At 39.7% G+C, this 14,723-nt stretch overlaps 1 protein-coding gene across 7 annotated transcripts in view; it reads left to right on the forward strand.

Moving 5' to 3' along the window:
• Nucleotides 1–14,723, forward strand: part of PDE4DIP (phosphodiesterase 4D interacting protein) — a 197,309-nt gene that overhangs the window by 107,079 nt on the left and 75,507 nt on the right. For 2 of the 7 annotated variants that reach the window (XM_058538928.1, XM_058538929.1), the window contains exon 1: nt 7,809–9,281. The exons of 3 other annotated variants lie outside the window; for them this stretch is intronic. In XM_058538928.1, the coding sequence (XP_058394911.1) occupies nt 8,157–9,281 (1,125 nt within the window). In that variant the 5' untranslated portion in view covers nt 7,809–8,156. Of the gene's footprint in view, nt 1–7,808; nt 9,282–14,723 lie in introns of those variants that run through there. 2 more of the 7 variants (XM_058538930.1, XM_058538933.1) reach the window with 2 other exon arrangements.

Raw genomic sequence — 14,723 nt, forward strand, 5'->3', positions numbered from 1 at the left:
CTACAAAAGTTTCGGAGTAGTTTAACTCTTACTCTGAATTCACAAATTCAGTTATGCAGGAATTATCACATTTTGTTACTCTGTTTAAATCAATTTAATGTTACCTTGAATCCCTATTCTAATCAGGCTGGTGGGAAATTAAATTTCATCTACTTGGTACTTCCTCCTCCCCACTCTCTCAGTTACTTGAAGGTGAAAATCCCTAGGTTTTATCAGGTGCCAAAGCATCAAGGAGACTACTCTGATCACTGGTCCACCACTGAAGCACCCCTGCCCCAGCACTCATGGTTCTGCCAACCCTAACAACTTGCTACATTGGAATCTTTTTGGAGAAGAACCCCTTGACTTAGAGTCTAGCCTCTCCAAGTCACCCATTGCCTTCTCCTCCCAGGGCCTGCTGCTTCCCCACGGCACTGATATGGAATGGAAGTGGGTCCTTGTTACTCTTTGACCTCCAGTCTCTTCCCTATCTGGGTGAAAGCTCACTCTCTCCTCTTTTGTTGACCTCAAAGACATTTTCCTCTCTACTCTTCTCCACTGGGACACTTGGCTTAATCTTCTCAATTGGTTTAGAATTTTATAAGAGTAAGGAAATGCATTTGACTTAAGCCTCTGCTCTTGGCTCTGCAAAAACTCTTAGTCGAGGGAATGCTAAGGACCTGACCATTAGACCAGAAAAGAGGGAGACAGGGGTATACAGGTAACAAAACAAATTTATATCCAAAAATTTACCCTGTCACTATTTGGTTAGGTAAGAAGTATGAGATGAAGCTGAAAAGTAGATTAGGATCTTATTGTAGAGATATTGAAATGCTAGGCTAAGGTTTCAGATTTCATCCAATAGGTAGTGGACAATGATAGTGGATATGAATGTTCTGGAGATAGTGTGCAGAATGATTAGAGGGGTAAGCTTCTAGGGCTGTGTGATGTCAACCTACAAAAACAGAAACCAGTTTAAGAGACAAAGCATTTATTTGGGATCAAAGAATTGCAATTCGGGGAGCATAGATTCAGGTAGAAACCCAAACAGTGTCCCAATTAAAGGAGAGGGCCTTAGAGTTTTTATGGGAAAAAGGAAAGATGAGGTGAATTGTATTAAAGAAGACTTCATTGGTGCTAGATGAGGTAAGGCTAGATTTGTACTTCATAGATTGATCTGAGGTTTGATCTTCAGGCAAAAGGCTGGACTTGTACTTCATTGATTGGTGAGCAATCCAGTCATCAGCAAAGTCCAATTTCATCAGTCCTTACAGACAGGATATTCTTGTCCTTACTGACTTCTTGGATTGTTGGCAGTTTGGTCCAGTTTGGAAGATAAAACAAGGCACGCAAGGCAATTCCTCTGAAATGGCTGCTCTGGCTCTATTTTAATATTGCTCCATTCATGTCATCTTTCACAGAGACATGGTTCAGGTTTCAAGAGCTTGAAAGGGAAAGGGTAGTGAAAATGTGAAGAAACATTTCTAAACATGCTAGAGATGTTCAGAAAAAGGATCGAAAAGATTTTAGTGTTTGGCTTGACAGGGAAGGATTCTGAGGTGTTAAAGGTAACAACTCTGAAGTTTCCAAGTCTGCTCTGTTACAGAAAATGATATGCCTGACCTCATCTCTCCTGCTGATCTCTCTCTAGCTTTGGACAATGTTAACCATCCCTCTCATTCTTGAGATTCTGTCCCCCTCTTACCTGTGCTTTGATTGCAGACGAGCTCCGCTTAGTTTTTCCACGGGTTTTCTCAGTCACCTAAACTCAGCATGTCCCAAATCAAAATTTTTCACTTTTGCAAATGGACTCTTCCAACTCCCACATTTCTGTTCATTTAGACCATTTTTTCTACCAATCTTCCAGAACAAAAACCTTATCTCTATTTTTAACCGTTTCTTTTCCTTCATCCTCTCTGCATATGTTATCAAATCCTGCTTTTCATTCCTTCAAAATGATTCTCGTATTTACCACTTTCTTTCCATTTCCACACCAGACCTTTCTTACCCCACATATGAATAATTGCAATGGCTTTTTAGCAGGTCTTCTTGTAACCATTCCAGAATCTCTCCCTGAAACTCTAGTCCATTCTGTTGCCTGGCTAATCTTCCTAAAATAAAGTTTTAATCATGCCATTCTCTACTCAAGTACATAACATTAAGTCCAAATTCTTTTGCCTTTGCCAAATATTAACCAAATTTTAGTTGCCAAGGCACTCCCATAGCACCACAGCATAGTGTCTGGCTTACAGCTGGCCCTTCATACATGTTCTTTGAATGAGCAATTGTAGAGGATAAGATGTATGGAGTAGGATGAACCTGGCCATTCAAATGTCAAATAGAATCTCCAACATACTCCCTTTAGTTACAGGCTGGCACTGTATTGAAACCCAACTTCCAAGACTTCTGATGATGCTATTTTCTTTTTCTGGAGTCCCTTCCTTTGTTTCCTTCATTCTAAGACCCATCTTAGAATGAAGCAGGCCACTCTCGCCCGCTTCAACTATATCAGCCCATACTAATCTCAACTTTTCCTGCACTCACATTGAATTTAAATCAGCACCATTTAGTTTACCAATCAATCGTTTTGATTGTAGCATGCACATTTTCTCCCCTTCAACTAAACTGAAAGCTCACTGAAGACAGGGAAAAGACAGACTGAGTTTGCATAAATTCTGGCTCAATCGTTGATTGATTTAACATATAATTTAAAATTCACTTCAACAGCTATGGGTATTTAATAACAACTTGAAAGACTCATGTTTACTATATTACGATGGATTCTGCTGATAGCCGTATTACTGCAATCTGTAGTTGAACTGGAAATCTGGTTTTAAAACAAGTGCTTTGAAATGCTGTTATTAATTAATGCAAAGCATGATCGTTTTTAGCTTCTTAAAAGATTTCAAACCAGCACAGGGAAATCATGCGCGTGCTTGTGGTGTTACCATAAAGTCTAATGGGCTTTCCTTAGATATTCTTGCATTTCCTCATCTGCTTTAACTTCTCTGCCAGAATCACTTTTTGTTTGGCATAGTTTTTAGTAATTAGAACAGCTATTTCGAATATCATAACTGGGGCAATGAAACCTAATACAACTGGTTTAGGACATGGGGATTTTCCATCTCTCAGATTCTTTTGGAAACTCCCTCCCGGCCCAGAATTAGGTCTTAGAAACACTACAACACAGGGGGTACAAAAGTGGCTACAGCTCTAAGAGAGACTTCCCAGGCCCCCAAAATTAGAGATCGAAATAGAGATAGTGCCAAACATCCCTACCACACTACTACTTAGGAATTGTTCCAAATGCGGTTCCAAATTGTTCCAAATACAGTTCTCCAAATTCAACAATTTTATAAGTAATTCTTCAGCATTGATGGATGTTTCCATTTATCTGCAGAACTTCTGATCTTTTGATTGAGATTTTTCTGAATACACTTTAGGATAGTTCTAATTCAGTAGTTTTCGAAGTGTGGTTCCTAGACAGCAGCATCAGCAGGATCTGGGAATTTGTTAGGAATTCTTGGGCCCCATCCCAGAGCAACTGAATCAGAAACTCTAGGAGGTAGGTCCCAGCAATCTGTGTTTTAACAAGCCCTCCAGGTGATTCTGATACACACCAAAGGTTGAAAACAGCTGTTTAAATTCAACATGTTTATTTTGTAGATTAAGGAACTGAAGACCAGATGACTGGCCTTTAAGTGACTTGACCTAGGAATACAGAAAATAAGTGTGAATGCATTTATCAATCCGTTTTGAGGGCAAACTGCTGATATATAAAATTATTTTGTTCAATTCATAATAGATATCATAATATGAAACCTGTTCTCAGTCAAATTTTCCTTTATTATGTACCTTTGATAAGTTTTAGAATTATCCTATTCTAAATCATCACAAAAGCCTCAGGTCTCACCTTAACAACATGCCTTGCTTCAGTCATAAATGTGTGGTTTGTGGTGTGCATATGCATATAAAATAATATTTTCCAAAGCTTGTATGGATAGGAACTATAAAGTTTTGAATTTTCAAATGGGCTTTTTATGGAATTTCTTTTGGGCTATATTTTATCTTCCCAGTTTTCAAAGCTATTCTTATGATAAAGTGGGGGTTACTTTCTACCAAAGAAATCCCACAGATTAAAAGTTTATGGATAATACATATTTTTATATTTATTTACTCCTTTTAATATTTTTTATTGAACTATACTAACATACATAAAATCTACAGATCTAAATGTTCAGTTTAGTGAGCTCTGACAATTGTACATCCATGCAACCATCACCCAAAACAAGATATAGAACATTTTCATGACCCCAGAAAATTCCTTTGGGTCCCTTGCAATTAATTCTCACCCCATCTTATCCCCCATAACCACTTGCTGAATTTCTATCACTATAGATTCATTTTTCTTTTTTTGGTGAGGAAGATTTGCTCTGAGCTAACATCTGTGCCAATCTTCCTCTATTGTATGTGGGTCGCTGCCACAGCATGGCTTGATGGGTGGTGTAGGTCTGTGTCTGGGATCTGAATCTGCGAACCCAGGCTGCTGAAGCGGAGCCTGCCAGATTTAACCATTATGCCATGAGGCCAGCCCCCATTTTTCTTCTTATTAGACTTAAATGGAATCACACAGGATGTACTGAATTGTATATGGCTTGTTTCACTTAACATGCTTTTGAGATTCATTCATGTTGTGGGTGTCAGAGTTCGTTCTTTTTTATTGCTAGTTAATATTGCATTGTATGAATATACCAAAATGTGTTTATCCTACCTTTTTTCTTAGTAATATTTTTTTTCTTAACACAAATGCAATACATGCTTATTATAAAATACAAATGAAAATTATAAAATACAAATGAGGAAGGAAGAAAATAAGTATCCATAATTCCACTTTCCAGACATAATCACTATTTAATAATTTGTATATCCCCTTTGAACCTGTTTATATAAGTTATCTACATATATATAATATATATATTTATCACATATGTTGCAAAAATTCTCATTTTAGGTTCAAGTTTTACCACTTAGATTCTGATATTAGTGTGTTAAATTGGCACAATTCTTAGTTTTAACTATAGAATATTTTCTAAATTTTAAAAATTTAAAAAATAATACACAAATACACATTCATTGCCAAAAATTCAAATGATACACGGTATATAGAGTAAAAGTAAATGTTCTTGTTCAGCCCCCCATTTTGCTTGCCTCTCCATAGGTAGCTAGTGTTAACTAAATACAAAATCTTGACCAAGATGATATTGATAAAGACCATGAAGTGCTGAATTTATCACATAATTTTTCTGTTTTATTTTTTAATTTTATTTTCAAATTTTGTTATCTATACACCAGTGATCTTTCAGTCGGGATTAAATTATTTTATAATACCAAATGATCATGTTAGGACTAGTTCTAATACTATAATTTACTATCCATTTCTTGAGAAATGGTTTTTAAATATTTTCTCTAGGAGTGAGTAGAGTGCTATCTTAAGATTCTCTTTGATTGTTGAGTGGTTTATTCCTATCTGTTGTTGGAAGCCTAGATATGTATAGCTCTCTTTCAGTATGTTGACCCTTACTTATAGCCAACATATTTATCCTTCAATGGTAAATGTCTTTTCACTATTTATACTGACTTCACTTCTACACCAGGCTATCTATATGCTGTCATTAAAATTTAGAGACTGTCAGATGCAAAATCTTATTAAGGAATAGAGAATAATACAAAGTATTATTTTGGGTTTGCTCCTGAAGAGTACTTTGTTTCCTTAATTACTTTGTTTCATTAGCATTTTCCTCAATAGGAAAATGTGGCTTGCATTGACTGTCAAAGATGAGGCTTTGATTAATGTCTTAATTTGCACTTTTATGGACCTTTGAGTCCTTGCTGCTCTTTAGGACAGTACTTAAGACAGTGTACAGCAGATGGTGTCCTGGCAGGCAGGCTGTCTGTCAGTAGGGTGGGTCCAGAGACTCCTTGCCTCTCTGTAGTTCACTACAGATTCCAAAGATTGTTGTTTAATTTCTTCTGACTTTGAAGCTCATATACCTAGAGGCAGGCAAAAATGCAGCTGTAGTGAGTTTTAGTTGGAACTCTATTTTACATTCTTGGTTTTAGGACCAGAACATCCATATTTAGGTGAAGTCACATATGCCAAGTTCTATAGCCTATGAAGCCCAAAGCTGTAAGGACAGTCCTCTCTCACCATGGAGCTACTAAGATTTTGTTTTGGTGATTAAATAAGAGAACAGTACAATCTGTGTGTGCAGAGTCCCATACAGTCTTAAAATTACTTTAAAATATTCCCTTTATTATATTAAAACAACAATGTTAGCTATTATTTAATGAGCCAAACGTTGTTAAAGCACTTCCTCCAAATCATCTCATTTAATCCTCAGTAAGAAGTTTGCTGGTTTATTATGAGCTCCCATTGAAGGCATTTGAGTATCTTCAAGCTTAGGAGTATGGCCTCTGTCCTGGAGATGAGGCTCAGAAATATGCAGACTGTTGCTGGCCTTATTATCTCACAAGGTCCAGTTAGTGAAATTTAGCATTATTGTAACTGGGAACTGTCCTGCTCTGGGGAACTCCTGATGATCGCTGGGCCTGTTTTTCCTCCCATCTGGTGTCTGCATGCCTCTCAAGTCAGGGAGAAAATTCTTTATTATAAATGGCCGTTGACACCTGGATTCCACCTACAGAGAGCTCCAGCTTCCTCCTACTCTTCGTGTGTATTACAAGTTCTATACCCAACACTGTATAGTCTTGAATAAGACAGTGTACTAACTGACATCAGTGAAATTCCCAGCCCTATTTCTGCAGAGGGCAGCACTCCGACACTCTGGACTCTTACTCAAAGAAACTAGGTCTTTTGTTCTAGTGTTTGTCTACCCTTCCCACCCCCAAAATAAAGACTGCAGTCTTCCTAAACCTGAAAGAGAATTCGGTGATAGTAATCTACTCTTAGGTTTCTACATTCTTGAAAAAGCCCATTTTCTCTCTTATTGTCTTCAAAACCTTGGTTAACCAGCTGCATTCACCTGGTATTTGCTGGACTCCTTCTCAGGTGACTGCTTTCTGCCCTCTCGATTTCTTTTCTAAAAAAGGGCAAATCATCCAGGAGTGCTACCCGCCACCGCAGCCGCAACCCCAAACATCGCGAGAGCAGAAACACTTGTCCTCTTTTCTAGGTACTCCCAGTGGTGAGGAAGAGGTTGAACCGAACCTCCTAAAATCCGCCCTACCTGCCCCCTCTGCTTTTATTCATCCTTTCTCCCTGCCCGCCACCACAGCCTCAGGGCCTTTTAATCCAGGCACAGAACTGGGTAGGGAGAGAATGTGGGGCTGCAGACTGGAGGGAGGCGGCGCGCAGCGGTACCTAGTGGCGCTGCCAGGCTGCTCCGTCCGGAGTACGTGGCACTACCCCAGGAGAGGGGGGGAGGGGAATCGGCTGTCTCCTCCCCACGCAGAGCCGCGGGACATCCCTCAGGGGCGGGAGGGAGGATCCACCAGGGAATTGATGCGCTTTTTTGGTGAAAGCTTAGTAGATGAAAGCGGCCTGGCAGCGGTCGGCAGTCCATCCTACTCTCCACCCGCTACCCACTGTGAGCCACGTCTGCGTTCCACCGCGAGGAGCCGTGACCAGATTTGGGGCGAGGGCCAAATCTGGCCAGCCCGCATGCGCAGAGCGGGGAGCCGGCCTCCGGACTACAGCTCCCAGAGGAAAGTGCCGGTGGCCGCAGGCGCCGAGCCGCTGGCGCCATCTTGAAATCCGACCCTCAATCTCCGAGTCTTTGCGTCAGCAGCGGACGGCCGCTGCTGTACCGCGAACTCACCCTGCTAAAAGAGAGGACGTTGAGGACGCGGCGGCTGGCGGGAGAGACAGCTGGAAGAGACCTGGCAGGTTCCGCGCGCGGCTTGCGCTGCTGTCACTCAGCATCCCCCTGAGGCGTTTCTACGCCCGCCCCCTCCCCGAGGGGCGGGGCTGACCACTGTGGTACCCAGAGCCCGCGCGCGGGTGGCAGAGGTGCGCCCCTGCAGAGTGGGGACCCCACCCGGTTGTGCCATGCCGGCCAGAGGCCGCGGAGGCGGGGGACGGAGCGCAACCAAGCGCCAGTGAGTGATCACCGAGCAGCAGCCACCTCAGGGAAGCTCGGCAACCGCTAGGAGGGAAGATGAAGGAGATTTGCAGGATCTGTGCCCGGGAGCTGTGTGGAAACCAGCGGCGCTGGATCTTCCACACGGCATCCAAGCTCAACCTCCAGGTTCTGCTTTCGCACGTCCTGGGCAAGGATGTCTCCCGCGATGGCAAAGCCGAGTTTGCTTGCAGCAAATGTGCTTTCATGCTCGATCGGATCTACAGGTTCGATACTGTTATTGCCCGGATCGAAGCCCTTTCTATTGAGCGATTGCAGAAGCTGCTGCTGGAGAAGGACCGCCTCAAGTTCTGCATTGCTAGCATGTATCGGAAGAATAACGATGACTCTGGCGCGGAGACCAAGGCGGGGAATGGGACGGTTGACATTTCCGGCTTACCCGATGTAAGATACTCTGCACTGCTCCAGGAAGATTTTGCCTATTCAGGGTTTGAGTGTTGGGTAGAAAATGAGGATCAGATTCAGGAGCTACACAGCTGCCATGCTTCGGAAGGCCCTGGAAACCGACCCAGGAGATGCCGTGGTTGTGCAGCTTTGCGGGTTGCTGATTCTGATTATGAAGCCATTTGTAAGGTGCCTCGAAAGGTGGCCAGAAGTATCTCGTGTGGCCCTTCTACCAGGTGGTCCACAAGTATTTGCACTGAAGAACCAGCATTGTCTGAGGTTGGGCCACCCGATTTACCAAGCACGAAGGTACTCCCAGATGGAGAAAGCATGGAGGAAGGGACACCAGGATCTTCTGTGGAATCTTTGGATGCAAGTGTCCAGGCTAGTCCTCCACAACAAAAAGATGAGGAAACTGAGAGAAGTGCAAAGGAACTTCTAAAGTGTGACTGTTGTTCAGATGAACAGGCTCCACAGCATATGTGTAACCACAAGCTGGAGCTAGCTCTTAGTGTGATTAAAGGTCTTGATTATAAGCCCATCCAGAGCCCCCGAGGGAGCAAGCTTCCTATTCCAGTGAAATCCAGCCCACCTGGAGCCAGGCCTGGCCATATCATGACAGATGGAGTTAGTTCCAGTTTCCTTAACAGATCTTTGAAACCCCTTTACAAGACACCGGTAAATTATCCCTTGGAGCTTTCAGACCTGCAGGAGCTGTGGGATGATCTCTGTGAAGATTATTTGCCACTCCGGGTCCAGGTATACAAAATGGCTACATAGTACCTTTTTGATGATAGTTAGCTGGCCTCAGGCTTCACATGATTTCTGTCTAGGTGAAGGTTAATTATATTCCCGACTAGAGAAAATTAATCATTGGCTCCTTTTTACTGCACCTTTTGCTTGTGCCCCATTTAGTAAATGTGATTCATACTCAAATAATTTGCTTTTTATGATTCTCTTTGTAAAATATCTATCATCTTCCCATTAAATATCAAAATTGCAGACCTTTTGGAGACAAAAAGATAACACTTCCTAATTCATTTTTACTCTATAAAAAGACATTTAATCTTATTTCTGGCACTAGAATTCTTTCCTCTTACCTCTTTTTTCTTTTTGTTCCCTCCTACATTTTGGTTTTGTTTTCATTTTTAGATATATGAATCTTTTCTCCCATCTGTAAGTGAGTGAGTTCTCCCTGGAGCGTTAAGCCTTTCATCCCCTGATATGCCTTAAACTGATTAGAGCATAGGGTAAAGGTTTGGGGAAAATCCATTAATCCACCAAAGTATTGTAACGTCTGGGTAATATTTATAATAAAATAATAGGTCATTTGAGGATTAATGATGACTTGTTCATAAAAGAGACTTGGGAATTCAAGTGTTGACCTTTAAAATTTTAAGACGAAAACTGTTCACAGCCAGTTTGTCTACTGAGCTCTTTTAGAAGATGTTTGATATTAAGAAAGTTTCATCCATTGTTGGGTGATACGAGAGTTTCATCCATTATACTCTTGAATTTCTTAATGCCTAGAAGATAGCATTTGATCTAAATTTAACTATTCATATCTGCCCAATTGATTTCATACCAGCCTTTTAAATTCAACTATATACAGGGACCTGACAGATGCTATTTTGTTTCTACAGCAATGGTAAATGCTAGATTCAATTACCTGTGTGAAACATCTGGCATGTTTTACTTGATACAATTCTTCAGTGTTACCATTACAAAGGTAGACAATCTAGAAGGCATTTTTGGAAAGCCTACTTCTGGTCAACGTTGTGTTAGAAATATAGAGCTTGATCGTAAATGAAATTGTTGATTGTCACTTGAAATTTTTGAAAAGTAGTTCTATTATATACAAAATTTGCATCACAATAAGAACTTAAGCAAAAAATGGGATAAATATTTTTAAATTTACACAAAATTGTCAGAAACAGCATATATGAAAATGTTATGAAATAAGTATAAATATGAAAAAGTTTTAAAATGTGTTTTCATTTGTATAAAATGGTAAGTATTAGTATGCCTAACACTTGTGTACTTCTTTTCTTTCGGTGGATCCTCACAGCTAAATTTGGGCATTACAGTATTTCTGGGACCAGACACATAGATGTCACAAATTAAACATGGTGTTTTTGTATTAGGATCTAAAAGTAGGCAGGGCAGGGTAGGTGGGAAATAAGCTTTTTTCCCCCTCAAATACGGCCAATATTGTAGAAAGGGAAAGACTTAGAAAATTACAGGCAAAACAAAAGGAGTTTTTTCTCCATATTTAATTAAAAATGCTGTCTTTTGATGCCTGCAACTCAACAAATTTTGGAGTTGGGAATGATTTTAAAGATCATCTCACGCATGCTGTCAGTTTAGAGAGATGAAAAGCTCATGGCTTAAATAGCTTCGCCCAGGCAAGAGCCAAAGATTCCTAACCATTCTCAGCCAAGACCATTTAATTCTGTATATTAAACCACATTGCCTGATGTACATTGAATTAAATAAGTACTTATTTTAAATGAAGAGCCTTCTTTCTATAACCTGAGGAGTCTTTAGGGATTCTGTGAAGAAAATTGTCATCCTATTGAGCACAGTTATACTATGGTAACTGTATCTTTAGGTCAAGTCCCTTTACTTCACAAAATTTGGCCCTTAGAAGAATAGACTTTTAAAACAGTAGTGTATGACCTTTCTGCTGTCACCTGGCTTACATTCTTTACTGTTTGTAGAATAATAAAACATAAAGAGGAGGGAGAAGATAACCTTCATCTTGAAGAAGCATGGTGTTTAATTACTTTGTCATTTTCTCAAATAATTAAGGATGTGGAGGAAATAGATAAATTGAGCTCAAAGTGTTTGTAAATAAAATGTGTATTTTGGATCCCTGATCTATTGTTTCAGTCTGGTTGACTTTTAAGCTCCTTAAGACCTGTTGTGCTTTATGGCAAAACCAGACCTAAGTGGGACAAAGGCAGACTGGTTTTTATCTATTTCTTTGAACAAATATGGAAAGAATAGAAATAAATGTAAGTTATTTTTGGTAGTTCTCTTTTCAGTTTGTAGAAAGAAAAAAAAAATTTCCTTTAGTTAAATTCTACTACAAATACAGAGAAAAGCTCTTGTCTAAAGAGCGAGATTGTTCTGTAAGATCATTTTGATTCCTTTGTTTAATCCTCCATCTACCACATTGTATGCACTATTAAATATCACCATTGGAATTCCTCCTGATTGCTTTTTTTCTTTTTCTTTCTTTCCTTCTTACTTTCTTATATTAAAGAAAAATAGCAACAGTGTAGTTCTCCTGCTTACTAATTTTATGATATTATGCAAGTTGATTTATTTGTATTCAGAATTTATGCCTGAAGACCCAAGCTTGTTCAGATATCTAAAGAAAGGTTTGAAGCCTGATTTTATCTGGTAATTTCCTTCTTTATTGTCTTGCCCTGAACTAGAAGAGCTATGATAGGAGGGGTGTGGTCCCTTAGTAAACATCAATTCAGCTCTGGCCCATGTGCAATTTCCTTTTCTATCTAAATTCAAAGAACAGGAGATCTTTATTTCAAGCCTTGCAATGCCAGGGTCTGCTCCAGTGTGACTATGGTAAATTCATCCCTCTCACAGTTTAGCTCCATAACCTAGATTAGGCCCTTTGAAAAGTGTAGGCATTAGATGCTGGTCAAAGATTAGGCCTTTAATTTTAAGCTAGTTGATGGTTCTTGTGTATCTCCTATTATTAACAATAGGAGAGAAAATTACAGCAGTTTGATCTATGACTTGCTATTGTGAGGACTAGGAAAGTGCCAAGAGGAATGCTGTTAACCCAGAAGATCTAAATAACTGCCTTTTAGCTTAAAGGTCTCACATTATGCAACATAAGGCCTGGGAGCAGTTCTTTTTTTCTGATGCTGGAAAGCATTTGTCCTGAGTCAAAAGCAACTTAATTTAAAATAATGTTATTATTACAACATGATTTTAGTAGCTGATAGTCTGGAGATTAACACCAATTCAACCAAATCAAGTATTACTGATTTCAGGCTCTACAAAATCTTCACAGGAGTGATCAGTTTATATATTTGATACTTCACAAGAATTCATAATGAGCTGTTGACTCGAGGACTTTGCTAAGTGCTCTTTTGGCAGACTTATCTGAAGGGACATTTTTCTAAGATGTAAAATAATGAAGTATTTTGAATAAAGAAGAAACAAACATCTTCCAGTTTTTAAGTCAAAACATTACATTTACAGAATTAGGGGTTTTTCTAGGATTGCTCATGCCAAGATGGGTGCAGATGAGATCCAGATTCATTATGAACTTTTCTGTGACATTCTTTGGCTTTAAAGTTGTGTTGAAGTATGTAGATTAAATATCTATCTATCCAGTCTTATTTCTAAGAGAGCCACTGAAAGATTAGAACATTGGGGCAGGGAATTAGGAGACAGGCCTGTTTTTGTTTTTTTGCTCTTGGTTTTATTGTTCACTTATTAAACAAAAACTTTTGGTCCCTACAGTATTCCATGCATTCTGGTAGGCAGTGGGTTTATAGAGATGAAAGATACATTACCAACTAAAGTGCCTTGGGTTTAATTGGATCCTTTTCCTGATTTCCTGTGTAACTTTGGACAAATGACTTACCTTCTCTAAATCTCCATTTCCTCAAATGTAAGATGGGATTGAACCAGATGGTTAGTTTATAAAGTTTCCTTCACAGCTCTAAGATTCTTTGTTTTACAGTGAATAAATGTGACCACCTTCCTTTGCCATTTTAAACTTGAAGCTATTTTCTTTAATTCTGCTTGTTATAGTTTAAATTCGAAAAATATCTTATAATAGCTGTTATTGGAGAGATGTTGTACGCTGAGGAAGTAAGAAGCTAAGTTTTGTAGAGAATGTTTTATCATTAAATAAATGATAAAATTATTTATTTATCAGTTAGAATTGTTGTAAATCTCTATTAAAATAGTTACCTCTCCCATAGTGTGACATAATTCACATTGCTTCAGGGCAAGGCTCCTTCTTATACCGTCAACAAGAAATATCCCAATTTTTCTAGGAGTCATTATCCCTGCTGCTTCTCTCTTTCTCTCTTTCCCGCTATCCAGCCCTGTTGACTCTACTTTCAAAACATATCCAAGTCTATCCGTTTTTCTGCCCCTCCATTACTCCCACTCTTATCTTTCACCTGCTCTACTGCAGCAGCCTCCCAGCTGGTCTCCCTGTTTCTGCTGGTGCTGCCCAACAATCCATTCACCACAGAGCAGCCAGAGTGATCCTTCTAAAATTTAAATATGATTGGATTACTTTTCTATTTAAAACACTGCAGTCCATTCTCATTTCAATGAGAATGAAATCCACCTTTGCTCACCCTGCTGCACAGAAGCTGTGTATGACCTGGCCCCTGCCTTCCTTTCCACCTCATCATATATTACTAGCCCCATGTTACCCAGCAAGGTATCCACTAGCCTTATGTGGCTAGTCCGAATTGAGATGTGCTGTGAGTGTAGAATAAACCCCTAGTTGCAAAGACTCAGTATGAAAAGATTGTAAAGTATCTTGTTAATAATTTTTATATTGAGTACATGTTTATGATAATATTTTGGATATAATATATTGGATCAAATAATATATTTTATTAAAATTAAGTTCACTTATTTATTTTTACGTTAATCAATGAAGTTACTAGAAAATTTAAAATTACATATATGGCTCACATTATATTTGTATTGGAAAATGCTATGCTGGCCACATAGGCGGTTCTCTTTTTCTCTTTCCTAGGCTCATATCCGCCCTATGTCTTTTCCATTAGCTGTTCCCCCTGCCTAGATTGTTCTGTAGATCATTGCAGGACTGGCTCCTTGTCATGCAAATCTCCATTTAAATGCTGCCTGATAGAGACCTTCCACCGGTCAACCAATTTAGAGTAACTTAACCACTTTATCATGCTTTCCTATTTTACAGCATAGGGCTTGTCACTGCTGATATTTTGTGTATTTCCTTGTTCCTTCATTATGTAGCTCCCCACTCCAGCTCCCACAGTGCTTTGCATATTATGGTACTTAATAGATGTTAAAAAACTTTTTCGGGCCGGCCCCGTGCTTAGCGGTTAAGTGCTCGCGCTCCGCTACTGGCGGCCCAGGTTCGGATCCCAGGCGCGCACCCACGCACCGCTTGTCCGGCCATGCTGAGGCCGTGTCCCACATACAGCAGCTAGA

The sequence above is a fragment of the Diceros bicornis genome, chromosome 4 (assembly GCF_020826845.1).
Source record: "Diceros bicornis minor isolate mBicDic1 chromosome 4, mDicBic1.mat.cur, whole genome shotgun sequence".
NCBI classification, from domain to species: domain Eukaryota; kingdom Metazoa; phylum Chordata; class Mammalia; order Perissodactyla; family Rhinocerotidae; genus Diceros; species Diceros bicornis.